The following is a 20,068-nucleotide window of genomic DNA, read 5'->3' as shown; positions in this document are numbered from 1 at the left end:
AGAAGGATCATCTTTATTCAGCTTATACGTTTACTTTGGTATTTGCTGTGGTCCTTTGGCCAGAGTGTGACACATAATAAAAAAACAACAACATTCAACAATTATAAAGAATAAGGAAATATATAAAAATAAAGTTAGAAGTTGAATTATGGATGTGGAATAAAATGTGTGTATATATATATGTGCAGCATGTACGTTTGTATTTATAATGTAAGTAGCAGTATAACAGTAAACATTTGTACCTCTGCTGCAGTTAGGGAGCCACTTGGATAGGAACGAACAAGACAGGCTTCGAAGTGGCTCCCGTTGCAGTGGGAGGTATTTGCCACCATTAGTATTAGACATCACTGGATCTCATGCCTGTTTCATTTTACTTCCCACTTTTGATTTCTGCTCTTTTTTTCTTTGTCTGTGTGATCCTTCTCTGAGACTTAGTGGCATGGTATGTGATTCAGCTCTATAGCCTGTATCGTGTGTGTTTAATATACCTTGTACTGTGAAACTTCACTGATCCTAGTGACTCCAATCCTGCTAATATTTAATAGATAAAAAATAAAATCAACAAGCAAATGATCCCTTCCTTTGTTTTTCAAACTACCCATTTAATTTGTGTGTTTAACAGTTACTAATGTGTTCACTTCGTGTTGTGATATTGCTGTCAAATTTTGTCCAATTATAAATAAGTGCATGTTAAATTTGAATACCAGAATAATTTTTAACAGCTAATTTTTATTTTTCTCTTTTCACTCTTCCTTGCTGTTCAATCGATGGCTTTATCTTCCACCCCCCACACCTGTTCCTCCTCTGCTGGAATTTGGTGTTCCAATGGTTTTCTGACGCGCTGAAGTTCTGATGCTGTCTGCTCCTCCTGTAGTGCCTAGTTTCTGTTGCACAGTGGGAGTGGACTGGAAGTCTCTCACCACCCCTGCCTGCTTGCCACTCACTACAGACTACTTTCCTGATCGGCAGAGCTTGCAGAACGATTACACTGAAGGCTGCTATAATCTCCTGCCAGAGTCTGACATCGACAGGTATGCAACACGTTTCTTCCCTGATTTTAAACCCGGCCTTAGAGTTACCACAGCTGGAAGTGTTGGGTGGGGTGATTAAGCTGGGGGTTGAGTCTATTGCTTTAAATTTTGACATAATGTAGCAGTTGTTGTCAGTAGTTACTATTCCTGCATCACAAATCCAATTAAAGCATTCAGGGTATTCAGGGTCTGTTCTGTTCACTTACTATCTTCACTAAAGATATCAATAAGATTGAAAGAGTGTCACAGATTTACAAAGATGTTGTTGGCACTTGAGGACCTGAGTTTGAGGAAATGTTGAGTAAGTTAGGTCTTTATTCCCTGAAGCATAGGAAAATGAGGGGGAAAGTGAGGGGTATAGATATGGTAAACACTAAGACTAATATAAAGCAAAGTCCAGTCAGTCTCTAGTTTGATCCCAGCTTCTGGTGTTTTCTGAGGTATTTGTATGTACTTTTGGTTTTCCATGCGTGTTTCAGTTTCCTCCACGTCAAAGATGTGCAGGTTGGTAGATTAATTGGCCTCTATAAATTGATCCTATTATGTAGATGAGTGGGAGAAACTGGAGAGGGTGGATGGAAGTGTTGAGGAATTAAATGGGGTCAGTGTAGGATTAATGTATATGGGTGCTTGGTCAGTGTGGACTGGTTGGGATGAAGGGCCTGTTTCTGCGCTGTATTACACCGTAGTTACTGAACCCTGAGGTTTACTACTAAATATGTAGTGAGCACCTATGTTTTTATTTCCAGTAAATATATCAGAGCTTTGGTCTTTGAATGAGAAACTTGCAGCAGTGGAAGAAGCCATTTGTCCCATTGTGTCAATAGAGTGGCAGAGGACCCCTTGACCTAGACATTAGCATGTTCCTCCAGCAGTTTGCTTCTCGCTCCAGATTCCAGCATCTGTAGTTTTTTGTCTTCCTCTCAAAAGTCTGATTGGTTTGACCGCAAGAGAGCTGGACCATAACCAGCACAGTACCACATCCAGATTCAGATTTACTTATCACATGTATATCAAAACTTACAGTGAAGTGCGTCATTTGCATTAACAACTAAGACAATCAAGTATCACCGCACATTCCAGCAGCAACATAGCATGTGCATAATGTTCAACAGAACAGCAACGATGATGACCACCACCGCCTTATACACACCAAGGCATGCAAACACAGGTCAGGCCGTCTCTGGGATTAACCCACTCTCAAACAATCTGGGTTTTCTTAAAGGCTTGGCCAAACAAAGGAGTGTGGGTTTGTGATGATTGACCTGCTTGTGCCTGGTAAAGCATTCCAACACCATACCACTTCCTGTATTAATAAAAACTTGTTGCTTAGGTCTTTGGACAATTACTTTCATTCCGTATTGCTGATACTTGACATATCAGTTGGAAGCTTCTGTCTACCCTCTCCATACTGTTGTTCCACAGTCAGATTCCCCTGCAATGTTACAGCTCGGAGCATTGGAGTTTGAAATTCAATTCCACTACAGTCTAAGAAGATTCTACATCCTTCCTGTGACTGCATGGGTTTCCTCCCACACTCCAAAGACTTACTGGTTAATAGATGAATTGGTCATTGTAAATTGTGCTGTTAGGCAAGGGTTATATCGGAGGATTGCTGGGCAGTGCAGCTCATTGGGCTGGAAGGGACTGTTAAACACTGTATTGCTAAATAAAATAATGTTTTCTTGAAGGGAGCGATGTTAGTTTGTTCAGAGTGTCCCCTTGACAGGATCGGGGAGTGCAGATGCCAGCGTTTGGAGTTAAAAACCATTTGCTAGAGGAACACAGCAGCTCATCCAATGATGCCTGACCGACTGAGTTTCTCCATGGATTGTGTGGCATCCATTTATATTCAGATTTGGAAGTCCATAAGATATAGGAGCCCACCTAGTCTGCTTTGCCATTCAATCATGGCTGATCAGGGTGGGAATAAAGGGGGCCTTTTCTGGTTGGCTGCAGAGACTGGTGCTGTTCCTCAGGCTTCTAGTTTGGGAATGCTCCTTTTCATGTTGTACATCAACAATTTGGATGATGGAATTAATAGTTTTGTGCTTAAGTTTTTGGATGATATGAAGATAGGTGGAAGGGCAGATAGTTTTGAGGAAGCAGGAAGTCTGCAGAAGGTGAATAGACAAAAAGGTAGCAAATAGAATATGTGTAGGGAAGTGTATTATGATGCATTGTGGTAGAAGAAATAAAGGTGTAAATATGCAGGATTCCATAAAGGTTAACGTGGGTTGAGTCGGCTCTTAAAAAGCCTCAACATTACATCCTTGCCTTGACATTCTAGTCCTCTGGTAATGAATGCAAATGCAATGTTAGTATTCATTACGAGAGGACTTGAATGTAAATGCAAGGATGTAATGCTGAGGCTTTATAAGACATTGGTGAGACAACAGTTAGAATATTGTGAACAGGTTTGGGCCCCTTTATTTAAAAAAAAATACACTGGCATTGAGAAGGACCAGAGGAGGTTCAATGGTTCAATTTAATATCAGAGAATTTATACAGTATGCAGCCTGAAATCCTTACCTTTGCAGATATCCATGAAAGAGGGGAGAAAAGACATAATGAATGACAGAAAAACATTAGAACCCCAAAACCCCATTCCCCATTCCATGCACAGGTTGCAGCAAACATCAACCCTCCCCTCCCCCACTTGTTACAGCAAAAAGCATCAGCCCCCCCCCGCCACCCACCATGCAAGTAATAGCAAGCCCCCAGAGACCATGATCTATAGTCCATCAAAACTCACTGTCCCTCCCATCACTTCCCAACAGGCCCTCTCTTCTACTAACAAGGGAGAGACAGAGAGAGAGAGATATCGTTCCTGCCACAGCAAGAGGAGAGGCCACAGCTTACTGTTGCCTTGTTGCAGTCTGCAGTGTCACCAATTCAAATTCCACTGGACTCGCAAATCTGCAGACCCTTGCTCACCATTGGGAGAAAGATTGCAGAAGGGCGGAGGCCTCTGACAGTCACGCCAGATGTCCCAATCTCCCACATCGGCTTGGAATCGGGCCATCATTAGGGTTACACCCCGAGGGCCCATGTCTTCCAAGTGGCTCCTGGAGATCCCAAAATGCAGGCGACTCAAGGAGTTCCGAAAAGCAAGAACCACCGTCCATGAAGAACGTAGTTTGAGTGCAGCGGTAGATCACGGACTCTGACAGGACCCCAGCCACCCTGTAATGGGGGGGGGGGTGGAGAAAAGACATGAGAACAGAAAATTTGAACTGTTTGTGGGTGAACTCACCCAGGTCTGTTTAAAAAAAAATGTCTGGCGCTAAAAATTCACAAGAATGATTCCAGGAATGAAAGGGTTAATGTATGAGCCATGTTTGATGGCTAGAAAAATGAGGAAGGATCTAGTTGAAACCTATTAAATGTTGAAAGGCCTAGATAGAGTGGATATTGAGAGGATGTTTCCTGTAATGGGGGAGTCTAGGACCAGAAGGCACAGATTCAGAATAGAGAGATGTCCATTTAGAATAGAGATGAGGAGGAATTCTTTTAGTCAGAGGGTACTGAATCTGTGGAATTCGTTGTCACAGACAGCTGTGGAGGTCAAGTCATTGGGTGTATTTAAAGCAGAAGTTGATAAGTTCTTGAATAGTCAGGGTGGCATAAGTTACGAGAAGAAGGCAGGAGAATGGGACTAAAGGACATGATGAAATGGAGGAGCAGACTCAATGGGTTTAATGACCTAATTCTGCTGCTTTGTCCTTAATTTTCTTATGTATTATCTTTCCCAGCCCATTCTTCTGCCTTCTTCCCATAACCTTTGACACCCTTACTAATTAAGAACTTAACAACCTCCACATGGACATGACAGGTTGAAGCTGTACTGTATTATTAAATGTTACTACTCCACTCAAATTGTATTGAATTTGATGAAGACTGTGTAGGATCCTTGTGTAATATGAGTCCTTGCTCAAGAGGGATCTGGCTTTCTGACTTTAAATGGCAGTAAAACAGCTGGAGAGTGATTGTGAAAACAATACGGATTATCGGGACACGATGACAGAGCTTGCAGCGTAAGTGGGGTTGTGCAGGTGATTGGTAAGGTGGAGTGTGGAATGAAGATTTTTTAAAAATTGCTTGCAAAAGTACGTATACTTCCTGAGCTGAGAGATTCTGCAGATGCTGGAAATCCAAAGCAACATGGACAAAATGCTGGAGGAACTCAGCAGGTCAGGCAGCATCTATGGAAATGGATAGATCATCAACGTTTCGGGCCAAGACCCTTCTTGAGGACTGCGAAGGACATACTCCATGAATATGTGATGAATTTCACAGAAGTAATAATTCTCAACTGTGGCTTGGACACCACTTCCATTCTCACTCCAGTGAATGGTCTGCTTTATGCTTAAAAAAAATACCATTGACATGGCTGCTTTCAGAAGACTGAAGGTAGGTGAACCCTGGATGTGTTCTCAGTCTGGGGAGTGGATGTGAAAACTAAGTGAGTGAGACTGGAATCCTTGTGTTTTGAGTGCAAGCTCTCCTTGATTCCATCAGGTAGCAGTGTTTGCCAGTTGAGGGGTGGGGAAAGCAATTCTGAAGCTTCATTTTAAAACGGGAGTGCAGCACCTCTGTTAGAAGCATTTGTCAAGACAGCTGTTCTGATATCTGGTTCTGTGCCTTCCACATGCACTCTTCACACCCTTGCCTCCAAACTGAAGTCTCACTTGTGCTGCAGACGTATGTCTCAGTTTGAAGCTTCACCTGGATTTCTAGTGTCTAGTGTCCTCCACGCATTTCTGTCAGCCCCCATTGCCAGTGAAATTCTGTGTCCCATACAAAGTTTATTAATAGGGACGCAATAAGCAGGTAACATCAGATTGACCCAACACTTGTTTTCTGATATATCGGTCAAGTTTACCAGAACCCAGATGAATCAGCACCATGTGCCTGAGAGGATAGGTGGGCACCGCATCACTGCAGACTAGGTATCAGCCTTTGTAATGTGCTGGAGTCTCTGAACTGGAAAGTGTGGGTGAGTGTGTAGCCTCTTGTGCACAGTTCATATTTTACAGTTAATCAGGGTCACAGGATCAGAATCAGGTTTATTATCACTAACCTGTCATGAATTTTCTTGTTTTGTGGCAGCAGTACAGTGCAATACATAAAAGTAACTATAAGTTACAAAAATAAATAGTCCTAAGAGGAATAGTGAGGTAGTGTTATTGGACCATTTGTAAATCTGATAGGAGTGGCTCTCTGGGCTGCTGTGCTCTGATACGGCTGGAAGACTTCATTCGTTCTCATTCTCACAGGGGAACCACAGCAGAGTGACAGACTCTTGTCCAGCAGTTTGTTCACCTTGTCTCTTTGGGTGGATATTGGCTGGCATATTGGCAGAGAAATTGGAATTGGAATTGCCACATGTACTGAGGTATAGTGAAACACTTGTCTTGCATACTGTTCATACAGGTCAGATCTTTACGCAGTGTATTGAGGTAGAACAATAACAGAATGCAGAATAAAGTGCAACAGCTACAGAGAAAGTGCATTGCAGGTGAACATTGAAATGGAAATTCATGACGAGATGGATTGTGAGGTCGAGAGTCTACTTTATTGTACAATAGGTCTATTTGGGAGTCTGATAACAGTGGAATGGAGGCTGTCATTTAGCCTGGTGATGTGTGCTTTCAGGATTTTGCATCTTCTGCTGATGAAAGAGGGAAGAAGGATGAATGTCCAGGGTGGCAGGATCACTGTTTTACTGGGGATGCAAGAAGAGTAGACAGAGTCTATAGAGGGGTAGTCCTCCAGACCTAATGAAGGGCCCCAGCCCAAAATGACTATTGTTTATTCTCCTCCATAGACGCTGCCTGATCTGCTGAGTTCCTCCAGCACTTTGTGCACTTTTACGCATAGAGGGGAGGCTGGTTTCCTTGATGAGGGTGACTTATTTGTTTTGCCCATTTATACTTGTTCCACTTGCCTGCATTAGGATTGTCTCCTCCTGCCCCTTGCTCCTGTCTCAGTGTCTGTGAAGACAGTGATTCCACTGCCTCATATGGCAGTGATTTCCACACGTCTTTGTTTAAAATAACTTGCCCTCATATACCCTTCGAAATCTCCTTCCTCTACCTTAAACCTATGTCTTTTTGATTCCTGCAACAGAAAAAGATTATGATTACTTATGCTGTCTATGTCTCATGATCTTACATGCTTCTATCAGGTCACCCCCCCGAGTCTCCTCTGCTCCAGGGAGAACAAGCCCAACCTATCCTAACCTGTAATAAAAGTCTTGCCCAACCTATCCAACCCCAACCTATCCAATCTCTCCCCGTAACAAAAGTCGTGCCCGACTTATCCAAGCCCAAGTGATCCAATCTGTCCTGTAACAAAAATCTTACAATCCAGGCAGCATCCTAATGAACCTCCTCTTCACTCTCTCTAACACTTCATCCTTGCCATAGCAACAAACAAAATGCTGGAGGAACCCAGCAGGTCAGGCACATGGGAATGTTTCGGGCTGAGACCCTTCATCAATGTGGAAACCATAGAAAGGGTGCAGAGGAGATTTACAAAGATGTTGCCTGGATTGGGAGCATGCCTTATGAGTGAACTCAGCCTTTTCTCCTTGGAGCGACAGAGGATGAGAAGTGACCTGATAGAGGTGTATAAGATGATGATTGTGTGGATAATCAGAGGCTTTTTCCCAGGGCTGAAATGGCTGCCACAAGAGGGCACAGGTTTAAGGTTTTTGGGAGTAGGTTACAGAGGAGATGTCAGGGTTAAGTTTTCTTTTATGCAGAGAGTGGTGGAGTGCGTGGAAAGGGCTGCTGGCAATGGCGGTGGAGGCTGATACGATAGGGTCTTTTAAGAGACTTTTGGATAGGTACATGGAGCTTAGAAAAATAGAAGGCTATGGGTAAGCCTAATAATTTCTAAGGTAGGGACATGTTCGGCACAACTTTGTGGGCCGAAGGGCCTGTATTGTGCTGTAGGTTTTCTATGTTTCTGTTTCTATCAAGACTGGAATAGAAGAGTTAAGAAGCCAGAATAAGGAAGTGGGAGGAGGGTAAGGTGTACAAGCTGGCAGGTGAGGGCAAGGTCAGTGGGTGGGTGAGGGGAATGAAGCAAAGCTGGGAGGTGATAGTTGGTAAAGGTAAGGAACTGAACGAGGAATTTGATGGGAGAAAATAGTAGATCATGAATGGGGAATGCAAAAGGGGGAGTGTACAAATCACCGGAGAAATCGATGTTCATGCTATCTGGTTGGAGGCTACACAGACAGAATATGAGGTGTTGTTCTTCCAGCCTGAGCATGGCCTCATTGTGACAGTATGGGAGCATCCGGTAGTGTGGTGACCAGAACAGCAGAGAAGTGATGTTGAATGAGCATTTTGTAAAGTTGCAACATAATGCCCCACCTGTGCCCTAACCTGTGAAGGCAAGCATGTCATATTCTTCCTTCACCTCCATATTTACCTACATTGCCACTGTCAAGCACTATGGGCTTCCACTCCGGGTTCACTCTGTTCACCAGCATTTACAGTGGCAGGAATTGAACGTCAATCTTACAGCTTGTGCTGCAACACATTCCGTGAATCAGTACCGTGTTATCTGAACCAAAGAGAAAGTGGAGCTTGGAGAGAGAGGACAAAGTATTCGCTGACTTGTTTGCTTTGATTATTGCAGAAGAGAAGAGGATGGACCCATAATGTCAGCCCAGCAGGTGTTTGAAGAATTCATCTGCCAACGGCTCATGCAGGGCTACCAAATCATTGTGCAGCCCAAGAACAAGTTGGCCAGCACCGTAGTCCCGGCTCCTCTCAGTAGCAGCCCCCTCTACACACGAGGTAAGAACTTACCCCATGATTGATGTGCCAATGGCTCCCTAGTTAAGGCAGTCCAGCATGACGTCAGGCCTGGTCACTTTTGTAAGATTCTGAGAGTTAGTCTTGGTTACTGTTAAAAGATTATGAAAGGCGTGGACAGAGTGGAGAGCCATTGTCTTTTTTCCAGGGTAGCAATGGCCAGTATCAGAGGACATCCTTTTAAGGAGAGTGGAGGAAAGTTTAGGGGAGCAACACACAATAAATACCAGAGGAACTCAGCAGGCCAGGCAGCATGTATAGAAAAAAGTACAGTTGACGTTTCGGGCCGAAACCCTTTGCTCAGTCGTAGATGCTGCCTGGTCTGCTGAGTTTTTCCAGCATTTTGTATGTGTTGTTTGGATTTCCAGCATCTGCAGGTTTTCCCTTGTTTATGAAAGTTTAGGGGTTTCTCACAGAGAATGGTATGTTCCTGGAACACATTGCCAGGGGTGTTGGTGGAGGCTGATACACTAGGAACATTTAAGAGACCTCTAGATAGGCACAAGGATGAAAGATAAATGTAGGGGTTCAGGCTATGTAGAAGGGAAGAGTTAGATTAATCACGGAGCAGGTTAAAAGGTTGGTACAATATTGTGGGTCAAAGGGCCTGTACTGTGCCAAAATCTGTAGTTTCTTGTGTCTCTAAGGAAAATTATTGGATCGAAGAGAGAGAAAGCACAGAATCAGTCCTTTGGCTCATTGAGTCTGTGCTGACCATCAAACAGCCATTTACAGTACATTAATCCCAGTTTATTCACCTCACATTCTCATTAACTGCCCCCTAATTCCACCTCTCACCCACACAAGGGATGATTTACAGTGACCTATTAACGTATCAATTGTATGTTTCTAAGGAGGAAACCTGAGCAACTAAAGGAAACCCAAACAGTATGGCAAGAATAAGCAAACTCCATGCAGGCAGCAACAGAGGTCAGAATGGAATCCGCATCTCTGGAGTTGTGAGACTATGCCACTGTGGTGCAAGAGATGAGAATCTGGGGGGAGGGGGGATTTCTCTTAAAGAAAGGATAAATGATTCTGCAGTGCATCAAGGATGATGTGGACTGATGATTCCTTTTGTGGGACAATCTAGGACTAGAAATCAGCAGTTAAAAATGAGCATTTGCCTTTTTGAGATGCATCTGAGATGAATTTTTCCTCTGAAGAGCACGAGTCTTTGGAATTCTCTTTCTCAAATGGCAGTGGAAATGGTCTTTAAGTTTTTTTAGGCAGAGGTGGCGAGATTCTTGATGAACAAATAGTGAATAGTTAGAGTAGACAGGAATCAAGGTCATAATCAGATTAGCCAAAATTTTTGCCAGCGCAGGTTGGAGGTGCCAAGAAGCCACTTCCTTCTCTGGTTTTAGACATAGACATATACATAGTACAGCACATTACAGGCCCTTCGGCCCACAATATTGTGCCGACCCTCAAACCCTGCCCCCCACCTTAAATTCCTCCATATACCTGTCTAGTAGTCTCTTAAACTTCACTAGTGTATCTGCCTCCACCACTGACTCAGGCAGTGCATTCCACTCACCAACCACTCTCTGAGTGCAAAACCTTCCTCTACTATCCCCCTTGAACTTCTCTTCCTTATCTTAAAGCCATGTCCTCTTGCATTGAGCAGGGGTGCCCTGGGGAAGAGGCGCTGGCTGTCCACTCTGTCTATTCCTCTTAATATCTTGTACACCTCTATCATGTCTCCTTTCACCCTCCTTCTCTCCAAAGAGTAAAGCCCTAGCTCCCTTAATCTCTGATCATAATCCATACTCTCTAAACCAGGCAGCATCCTGGTAAATCTCCTCTGTACCCTTTCCAATGCTTCCACATCCTTCCTATACTGAGGCGACCAGAACTGGACACAGTACTCCAAGTGTGGCCTAACTAGAGTTTTATAGAGCTGCATCATTACATCGCGACTCTTAAACTCTATCCCTTGACTTATGAAAGCTAACACCCCATGAGCTTTCTTAACTACCCTATCTACCTGTGAGGCAACTTTCAGGGGTCTGTGGACATGTACCCCCAGATCCCTCTGCTCCTCCACACTACCAAGTATCCTGTCATTTACTTTGTACTCTGCCTTGGAGTTTGTCCTTCCAAAGTGTACCACCTCACACTTCTCCGGGTTGAACTCCATCTGCCACTTCTCAGCCCACTTCTGCATCCTATGCATCCTATGCAGACTCTCTGCAATCTTCGACAATCCTCTACACTATCTACAACACCACCAACCTTTGTGTCATCTGCAAACTTGCCAGCCCACCCTTCTACCCCCACATCCAGGTCCTTAATAAAAATCACAAAAAGCAGAGGTCCCAGAACAGATCCTTGTGGGACACCACTAGTCACAACCCTCCAATCTGAATGTACTCCCTCCACCACGACCCTCTGCCTTCTGCAGGCAAGCCAATTCTAAATCCATCTGGCCAACTTCCCTGGATCCCATGCCTTCTGACTTTCTGAATAAGCCTACCATGTGGAATCTTGTCAAATGCCTTACTAAAATCCATGTAGATCACATCCACTGCACTACCCTCATCTATATGCCTGGTCACCACCTCAAAGAACTCTATCAGGCTTGTTAGGCACGATCTGCCCTTCACAAAGCCATGCTGACTGTCCCTGATCAGACCATGATTCTCTAAATGCCCATAGATCCTATCTCTAAGAATCTTTCCCAACAGCTTTCCCACCACAGATGTAAGGCTCACTGGTCTATAATTACCCGGACTATTCCTACTACCTTTTTTGAACAAAGGGACAAGATTCACCTCCCTCCAATCTTCCGGTACCATTCCCTTGGACAACGAGGACATAAAGATCCTAGCCAGAGGCTCAGCAATCTCTTCCCTTGCCTCGTGGAGCAGCCTGGGGAGTATTCCGTCAGCCCCCGGGGACATCCATCCTAATGTATTTTAACAACTCCAACACCTCCTCTCCCTTAATATTAACATGCTCCAGAACATCAACCTCACTCATATTGTCCTCACCGTCATCAAGTTCTCTCTCAGTGGTGAATACCGAAGAGAAGTATTCATTGAGGACCTCGCTCACTTCCACAGCCTCCAGGCACATCTTCCCACTTTTATCTCTAATCGGTCCTACCTTCACTCCTGTCATCCTTTTGTTCTTCACATAATTGAAGAATGCCTTGGAGCTTTCCTTTACCCTACTCACCAAGGCCTTCTCATACCCTCCTCTTGCTCTTCTCAGCCCCTTCTTAAGCTCCTTTCTTGCTACCCTATATTCCTCAATAGACCCATCTGATCCTTGCTTCCTAAACCTCATGTATGCTGTCTTCTTCCGCCTGACTAGATTTTCCACTTCACTTGTCACCCATGGTTCCTTCACCCTACCATTCTTTATCTTCCTCACTGGGACAAATTTATCCCTAACATCCTGCAAGATATCCCTAAACATCGACCACATGTCCATAGTACATTTCCCTGCAAAAGCATCATCCCAATTCACACCCGCAAGTTCTAGCCTTATAGCCTCATAATTTACCTTTCCCCAATTAAAAATTTTCCTGTCCTCTCTGATTCTATCCTTTTCCATGAAAATGGTAAAGGTCAGGGAGCGGTGGCCACTGTCCCCCAGATGCTCACCCACTGAGAGATCTGTGACCTTTCCTGGTTCGTTACCCAATACTAGATCTAGTATGGCATTCCCCCTAGTCAGCCTGTCAACATACTGTGACAGGAATCCATCCTGGACACACTTAACAAACTCTGCCCCATCTAAACCCTTGGAACTAATCAATATTAGGGAAGTTAAAGTCACCCATGATAACAACCCTGTTATTTTTGCACCTTTCCAAAATCTGCCTCCCAATCTGCTCCTCGGTATCTCTGCTGCTACCAGGGGGCCTCTAGAATACCCCCAGTAGAGTAACTGCTCCCTTCCTGTTCCTGACTTCCACCCATACTGACTAAAAAGAGGATCCTGCGACATTACCCACCCTTTCTGCAGCTGTAATAGTATCCCTGACCAGTAATGCTACCCCTCTCTATCCCTTTTAAAGCAATGAAATCCAGGAATATTGAGAATCCATTCCTGCCCTAGTGCCAGCCAAGTCTCTGCAATGGCCACTACATCATAATTCCATGTATGTATCCAAGCTCTCAGTTCATCACCTTTGTTCCTGATGCTTCTTGCATTGAAGTACACACACTTTAGCCCTTCTACCTTACTACCTTTATTCTGCTTCTCTTTCCTCAAAGCCTCTCTATTTGTTAGATCTGGCTTTACTCCATGCACTTCTTTCACTGCTCTATTGCTCCGGGTCCCATCCCCCTTGCAAATTAGTTTAAACCCTCCGGAACCATGCTCGCAAACCTACCAGCAAGGATATTGCTCCCCTTGCTGAATAAGGTGCAACCCATCCAATCTGTACAGGTCCCACCTTCCCCAGAAGAGATCCCAATGGTCCAAAAATCTAAAACCCTGCCCCCTGCACCAACTCCTCAGCCACGCATTCAACTGCCATCTCCTCCAATTCTTACCATCACTATCACGTAGTACTGGCAGCAATCCTGAGAATGCCACCCTTGAGGTCCTGTTCTTCAGCCTTCTGCCTAGTTCCCGAAACTCACACTTCAGGACCTCATCCCTCTTCCTGCCTATGTCATTGGTCCCAACATGTATCACGACTTCTGTTTGCTTTCCCTCTCGTACCAGGATGTCATGCACCCAGTCAGAGACATCCCGGACCCTGGCACCCGGGAGGCAACAAACCATACGGGTTTCCTTCTCACGTCCACAAAATCTCCTGCTGCTCCCCTGACTACAGAGTCTCCAATGATGACAGCTCTCCTCTTCTCCGTCCCATCCTTCTGCACCACAGGGTCAGACTCAGTGCTAGAGGCCCTGCCACCGTGGCTCACACCTGGTCGGTCGTCCTCACCAACAGCATCCAGGATGGTAAACTTATTATTCAGGGGAATGGCTACAGGGGTGCTCTGGATTACCTGTCTACTCTCCTTCGCTTTCCCCCCTCGGACTGTCACCCAACGACCTGCTTCCGGCAGCCTAGGTGTGACTACCTCCTTGTAGCTCTCATCTATGACAGCCTCATTCTCCCTTATGAGTCGAAGGTCATCCAGCTGCTGCTCCAGATTCCTCACACGGTCTTCCAGATCGCCCAGCCGCAAGCACTTCTGGCAGATGTGACTCTGTGGGAGAAGGGAGTTCCCCCAAGACTGCCACATCTCACAGGAGAGGCACATCACCGTCTCAGTAGGCATTGTAAAGACTAACTGGGAACAAGCTCGTCCTCCGCCTCTTCTCGTCGAAGCCTCTCGAGTCAAAGCCACAAATCTCCACTCCTTCACTGGCCCACTCACTCACTGGCCACTTTTTTGTGAGTATGGTAAAGATATTGAAGGACGATTCCCACCGTTGCTCAGCCCATGGCTAAAATCATAACTCGTCCAATACTGATATCCGGGACAGATCAAGTTTTGTCTTGTGGCTGCAGGTTATAGATGCTGCTCGCAAATTTGCGAATTAGTTTACAAAGTGTACATGCAGGTATGATGCTGTTCCCTGCACTGAAGATCCAGCTGCCCCACTCCAGGAGCTTGAGCACCCAAAGCCAGCAGTAGCCAGGTTGCCTCACCCTATGCATATCAAAGTCCTAGTTCATAGCATCCCCACTCAAGAGATTTCAACTCCTCACTGTATTCCAGGTAACATGAAGAAGAATATCTTCCCTTCGGAGTCACAGAGAGTCATAGAACACTACAGCACAGAAGCAGACCCATTGGCCTATCCTGTCTGTACTGAACTGTTATCCTGCTGAGTCTTATCGACTGGGTTCTGGACCATAGTCCTCCATAACCATCCCATCTCTGTACTTATCCAAACTTCTCTTAAGTGTTGATTTCAAACTCGCATCCACCTCTTCTACTGGGAGCTCATAAGACACTCTCACCACCATCTGGTGAGATGTCAACATGTGGAAAGTTAGAATCACTTGCAATCTCTCTTTAAAATTGCTCTTCCAAATACCATTGGGTGGTCAATATTATAATCCCATTGTCATGGCCATCCCTTTCTTATGTCTCACTTCCACCCATATAGCCTCAGTAGATGAGCTCCCTCTCACTCCCCGCTCCTTTCCCACTCGACCCCACTCCTCTCCCCTTCCCCCCCAACATAATCACTTCCCAGCTTCTCACTTCACCCAGTGTCACCTATCACCTTCCAGTTTGTAGTCCTTGCCCCCTCTCCCTTATTATTCTGATTTCTTCCGCATTCCTTTCCAATCCTGATGAAGGGTCTTGGCCCCAAACACCAACTCTTTATTGCTTTCCATAGATGCTCCCTGACCTTTTGAATTCTTCTGGCATTTTGTGTGTATTCTGGATTTCCAGCATCTTCAGAATCTCCTGTGTTTATAATTAAGATCAACACTTTGTGGGTTCAGCTGCTTGCTCTCTGCAGTGGTGGTGTTCAGTCATTGGCTTACTCCCTGTATCTGCAGGCCTGGTGTCCAGGAACAAGCTGGAAGAGGATGAAATTTCGTACTGGCTGAGTATGGGACGCACCTTTCATAAGGTCTGCTTGAAGGACAAGATGATAACTGTCACTCGTTACCTACCCAAGTAAGTGGGATGTAATTGTTCCAGATAAGCATTTATTTGTCATGTGTCTGACAGGATTGATCAGAAAACTGCAATCATTTTTCTGCCCCTTTAGCAAAATGAAGACTTTAAGACATAGGAACAGATTAGGCCATTTGAATCTTCTCGGCCTATTAAAGCATGTCTTACTTATTATCCCTCTCAACCCTATTCTCCTGCCTTCTCCCCATAACCTTTGACATTCTTAATAATCAAGATCCCATCAACTTCCACTTTTAAAAACACTCACTGGCTTGGCCTCCACAGCCAACTATGGCAATGAATTCAACAGATTCACCACCTTCTGGTCAAAGAAATTCCTACTCATCTGAGTCCTGATGAAGGGTCTTGGCCTGAAACATCGACTGTTTACTTTTTTCCATAGATTCTGTATGGCCTGCTGAGTTCCTCCAGCTTTTTTTGTATGTTTCTCCTCATCTCTGTTCTAAAGGGACGTCTTTAGTTTGAAACATGAGAAAACAATCCAAACCTGGGAATAAGAGCAAATCTCAAGCTTTTACCTACCTCCCCCCCCCCCCCACCTTCCAATGCCCGTATATGGAAGAGGACTTGACTTTGATATGAGCCTTGTAAAATGAAGCAGGTATTTTTGTTTCAGCAACAAGGAACTCTGCTAGGCTGAGTATATAAGGCTGTGCTGTGTTTGCATCAGTTGAATGCTGCCCTTGATATCAAGTAATTATTTCTAAAAAGATAAAAGAACACAAAACTTGCATGTAAATGTAACCTTTGCAATTCAAATCACTTTATGACTACTAAAGCATGTCTAACGTGACCTCCTTTATCAGGCCCTCGTGTTTCATTGCTAGCCTTGTGCTGTGCTCTCTAACCCCACTTAGATAGTTTGAACTAAAATGACAATGCCTCAGGCCCCTCTCGGGTCAGGAAGGCATCATTCAGGCTGATGCTCTAGAACAGGGATTCTCAACTTTTTTATGCCATGGACCAATAACACGGACCCCAAGTTGGGAAGCCCTGGTCAAGACGAGTTGAGGGAGTGTTTCTTACAAGATGCCATCTTCCAAATCGGGTGTTAAATTGAAGCCCTTTTCTACTTTATGCAGGCCAAATGGGCTTGTTCTTGCTGAGGTTTAGTAGAATGAGGGTGGATTTCACTGCAGCTTATTGAATATTAAAATACCTAGGTAGAGTGAAAGTGGAGAGGATGTTTCATGTAGCAGGGGAGTCTAAGAGCAGAAGTCATAGCGTCGGAATACAAATACCTCCCTTTAGAACAGAGATGATGAGGACTTCCTTTAGCCAGATGTGGTGAATCTGTGGAATTAATTGCCACAGATGGCTGTGGAGGCCAAATCATTGAGTAAATTTGAGGCGGGGTTTGATAAGTTCTTGATTAAAAATGGCATCAAAACTTAAGGGGAGAAGGCACGAGAAAGGGGTTGAAAGGGATAAGAAATCAGTCATGATCAAACGGTGGAACAGTCTCAATGGGCTGAGTAGCCTAATTCTGCTCCGACGTCAAATGTCTAAGACTAAATGAGTTCTGCGCTGTCAGTGATCCCTTGGACAACTCTAAACACTCTCTGCCGATTGGTTCCTGGTGGTGGTGGGGTGCTTGGTTCTTTGTATCAATACTGTGGAACTTATCTCAACTTTGTGGGAATTCTTCATGAAGCATTGGGAACACTTAGTGGGTATGATTAGGGCAATTAAGTATGTCTGGTTTAAAATATGTTGATTTTGAAAAATTGACTGGAAAACTGGATTTTTTTTCTGGAGGCAGGAGACGTAACTCAGTGGAGAAACATGCAGGGGAATCAATGCAGGTGTCTTCTAATGTTCCTCATGAAGGCTGAGAAACTACTGGAACTCTAGTCAAAGAGCTTGGGGCGTCTAATTGTAATGGATACAATCAGAATCAGTTTTATTATCACTGACATTTACTATCAAAGTGTGTATGCACTATACAACCCTGAGATTCGTCTTCCCACAGTCATGAAACAAAGAAAACCATGGAACTGTTCAAAGAAATATGTCAAACTTTTTTTCTCAGGGCGAAAATTGTTTAGCAGCAGTAGTACAATGCAATATATACGTGTGTGTGTGTGTGTGTGTGTGTATATATATATATATATATATATATATAATGCTATAAGTTACAAGAAGAAAAAAAGTGCATAAAGAGCAAAAATAGTGAGGTATTGGGTTCATGGGTTCATTTTCCATTCAGAATTCTGGTGGCAGAGGTGAAGAAACTGTTCCTTAAATATTAAGTGTATGTCTTCAGGCTCCTTTACCACCACCTTGATGGTAGTAATAAGAAGAGGACATGTCTTGGGTTGTGGGAGTTCTTAATGATCGATGTCCTTTTGAAAATGTCTTTGATGCTGGGGAGGCAAGAACCCATGATGAAGCTAGCTGAGTTTACAACCTCTGCAGCTTTTTCCAGTCCTGTGCAGTGGCCCATTCAGTGCAGGTGATGATGCAAATGGTTAGAATGCTCTCCATGATACTTCTGTGGAAATTTGTTGGTGTCTTTGGTGGCATACCAAATCTCAAACTCCTAATCTAGCATGGAGAAGAGTTAGAAAAGTAATTAGATAATAGTGTGAAATGATAGCAAAGTTAGTGACATGGGGTCAAAATGGAGGAGAGTCAAAAAAGATGTGTCAGGGTGTAAATGATCAAATCCGGTTGCTGCGTTGTTTTCTGTACTGGGAATTCTTAGATGGAAGCTGGAGAATGGGGTTTGGAAAAGTTGGGAGGTGGATACTTTCTTCACTAATTCTAGCCATTCTGGTCTCCTTAGGTACCCTTATGAATCCGCTCTGATCCAGTACACTTACTGCCTCTGCCCGCCACACTCAAGCACAGAGTTTGTGTCATGTTGGGTGGAGTTCTTTCACGAGCGTCTGGAAGAGTACAAGTGGAATTACCTGGATCAGTACATCTGCTCGTCAGGCTCAGAAGATTTCAGGTTTGTGTCTACACCAGCCTTTCTCCAGCTCCGCATCGAGGGGAAGAAGACATCCCATTCATCACCCCATTCCCAATCGCCCGGTCAGTGTGAGGACACCAGATATCTCCACTTACCCCAACACTGATCACAGCTGCAGCATGGCCCAAGCTGGTGAAATTCGTGGTAGAACTCAAACAATAAAACCACACATCTCCGTTTTACATAATCAACCCCAGGTGATGGTTGAGACCAGATGGGGAGGGAGGAATGACGTGGTAAGCTAGGATGTGATAAGGTAGAAGAGGTAAAGGGCTGAAAAAGAATAGAGGGAAGGTGGAGAACCAGAGTGAGGTGATGGGCAGGGGACAGGAAGAGAAGGAAACCTGAATTGTGTGTTTGCATATTCATAGAGATTAAGTTTGAAGGCCATATGCAATGTCTTAGTCAGTGGTTTGGAATCATGATTTTGAACAATGAGCAGAGAGTTCCATGAAATGGTGATCATTAATGCCTTAGTCTCAGATACATCAAGAACCCACCACCTTATTGTCTTGGCTGTTCATTCCTTGGCATTCACTATAAACCTCAGTTCATGCCATACTTATATTCACACATCCATTACGTTTGAGACATAGGAAGCTGCAGATGGGGTGACACACAATGACACTGGAGGAGCTCACCAGGTTAGGCAGCATTTGTGGAGGGAAATGACAGTTGACATTTTGGCTTGTCACTCTTCATCTGGACTGAAATTAAGGGGCAAATGAGCAGCATGTTTAAAAAAGCTTCTTCATCCATAGATGCCTTTTATAGCGCCAAATGTTCCCCCCCTGGGCAGATGGGGAGCTGGTGATAAGCGGATTTCAGATCTATTGTCGAGTACACCTTGTACTGAGCAATCTGGTTGACCATATCCGCGATGCGGGGTAGGGGGTATGCGTCAAGCTGCGTAAACCTATTGATGGTTTGACTATAGTCCACGACCATCCTATTTTTCTGCCCAGTCCGAACAACAACCACCTGGGCCCTCCAAGGGCTTGAGCTTGGCTCAATGATCCCCTCCCTGAGCAGCCGCTGCACCTCCGACTGAATGAAGGCCCTGTCCCCCGCGCTGTACCTCCTGCTTTTGGTTGCCACAGGTTTACAGTCGGGGGTCAGGTTGGCGAACAGCGGTGTGGGAGGGACCTTGAGAGTGGAGAGGCTGCAAGTGGTGTCGGTAGCGCAGCTGTCGGCCTGGTGCTGGATGGGATGTGTGTGTGTGTGTGTGTGTGTGTGTGTGTGTGTGTGTGTGTGTGTGTGGGGTCAGTTTGTTACTGTTGGGAAAGGGTTTCCTTTTGTTAACTAGCAGGAATGCTAATTTACTGATAACGAGAATGGTATTCCTTTGTAAACCAAATGGGGATTAATGTTCTTTCTTCTGAGTCTGTAAGCTTTTGTTGACGGGCTTTTGGGCAGATCGGCGCGAGGGGGTCGAGAGAGAGGACGCAATGCTCTAAGCTGGGCGAGGATCGGACCCCAAAGGGGGGTCCGAGGCCGGGAGATTCTCGGAGGGGGGGGGGGCTGAAGCTAGATGTGCTTGGTTGACCACTCGGAGGGTCCTGAGCTGTTTGGAGAGTCGAGGAGTTCGGA

At 44.8% G+C, this 20,068-nt stretch overlaps 1 protein-coding gene across 9 annotated transcripts in view; it reads left to right on the top strand.

Annotated features, from left to right (window-relative positions):
* depdc5 (DEP domain containing 5, GATOR1 subcomplex subunit) overlaps positions 1-20,068 on the top strand; it is a 252,686-nt gene that overhangs the window by 114,853 nt on the left and 117,765 nt on the right. For 8 of the 9 annotated variants that reach the window (XR_009514532.1, XR_009514533.1, XM_059983254.1 and 5 more), the window contains 4 exons: positions 848-1,031; positions 8,688-8,848; positions 15,360-15,480; positions 18,290-18,457. Coding sequence is in view for 7 of the 9 variants with exons in the window: in XM_059983254.1 (XP_059839237.1) it covers positions 848-1,031; positions 8,688-8,848; positions 15,360-15,480; positions 18,290-18,457 (634 nt within the window). In the remaining 2 variants the exon portion in view is untranslated. The remainder of the gene's footprint in view (positions 1-847; positions 1,032-8,687; positions 8,849-15,359; positions 15,481-18,289; positions 18,458-20,068) is intronic. The other variant, XM_059983250.1, reaches the window with a different exon arrangement.

This window comes from Hypanus sabinus, chromosome 10 (assembly GCF_030144855.1).
Source record: "Hypanus sabinus isolate sHypSab1 chromosome 10, sHypSab1.hap1, whole genome shotgun sequence".
Lineage (NCBI taxonomy): Eukaryota > Metazoa > Chordata > Chondrichthyes > Myliobatiformes > Dasyatidae > Hypanus > Hypanus sabinus.
Note: the sequence above shows the minus strand (reverse complement) of the source record. Positions and strands in the feature narration are given on the sequence as shown.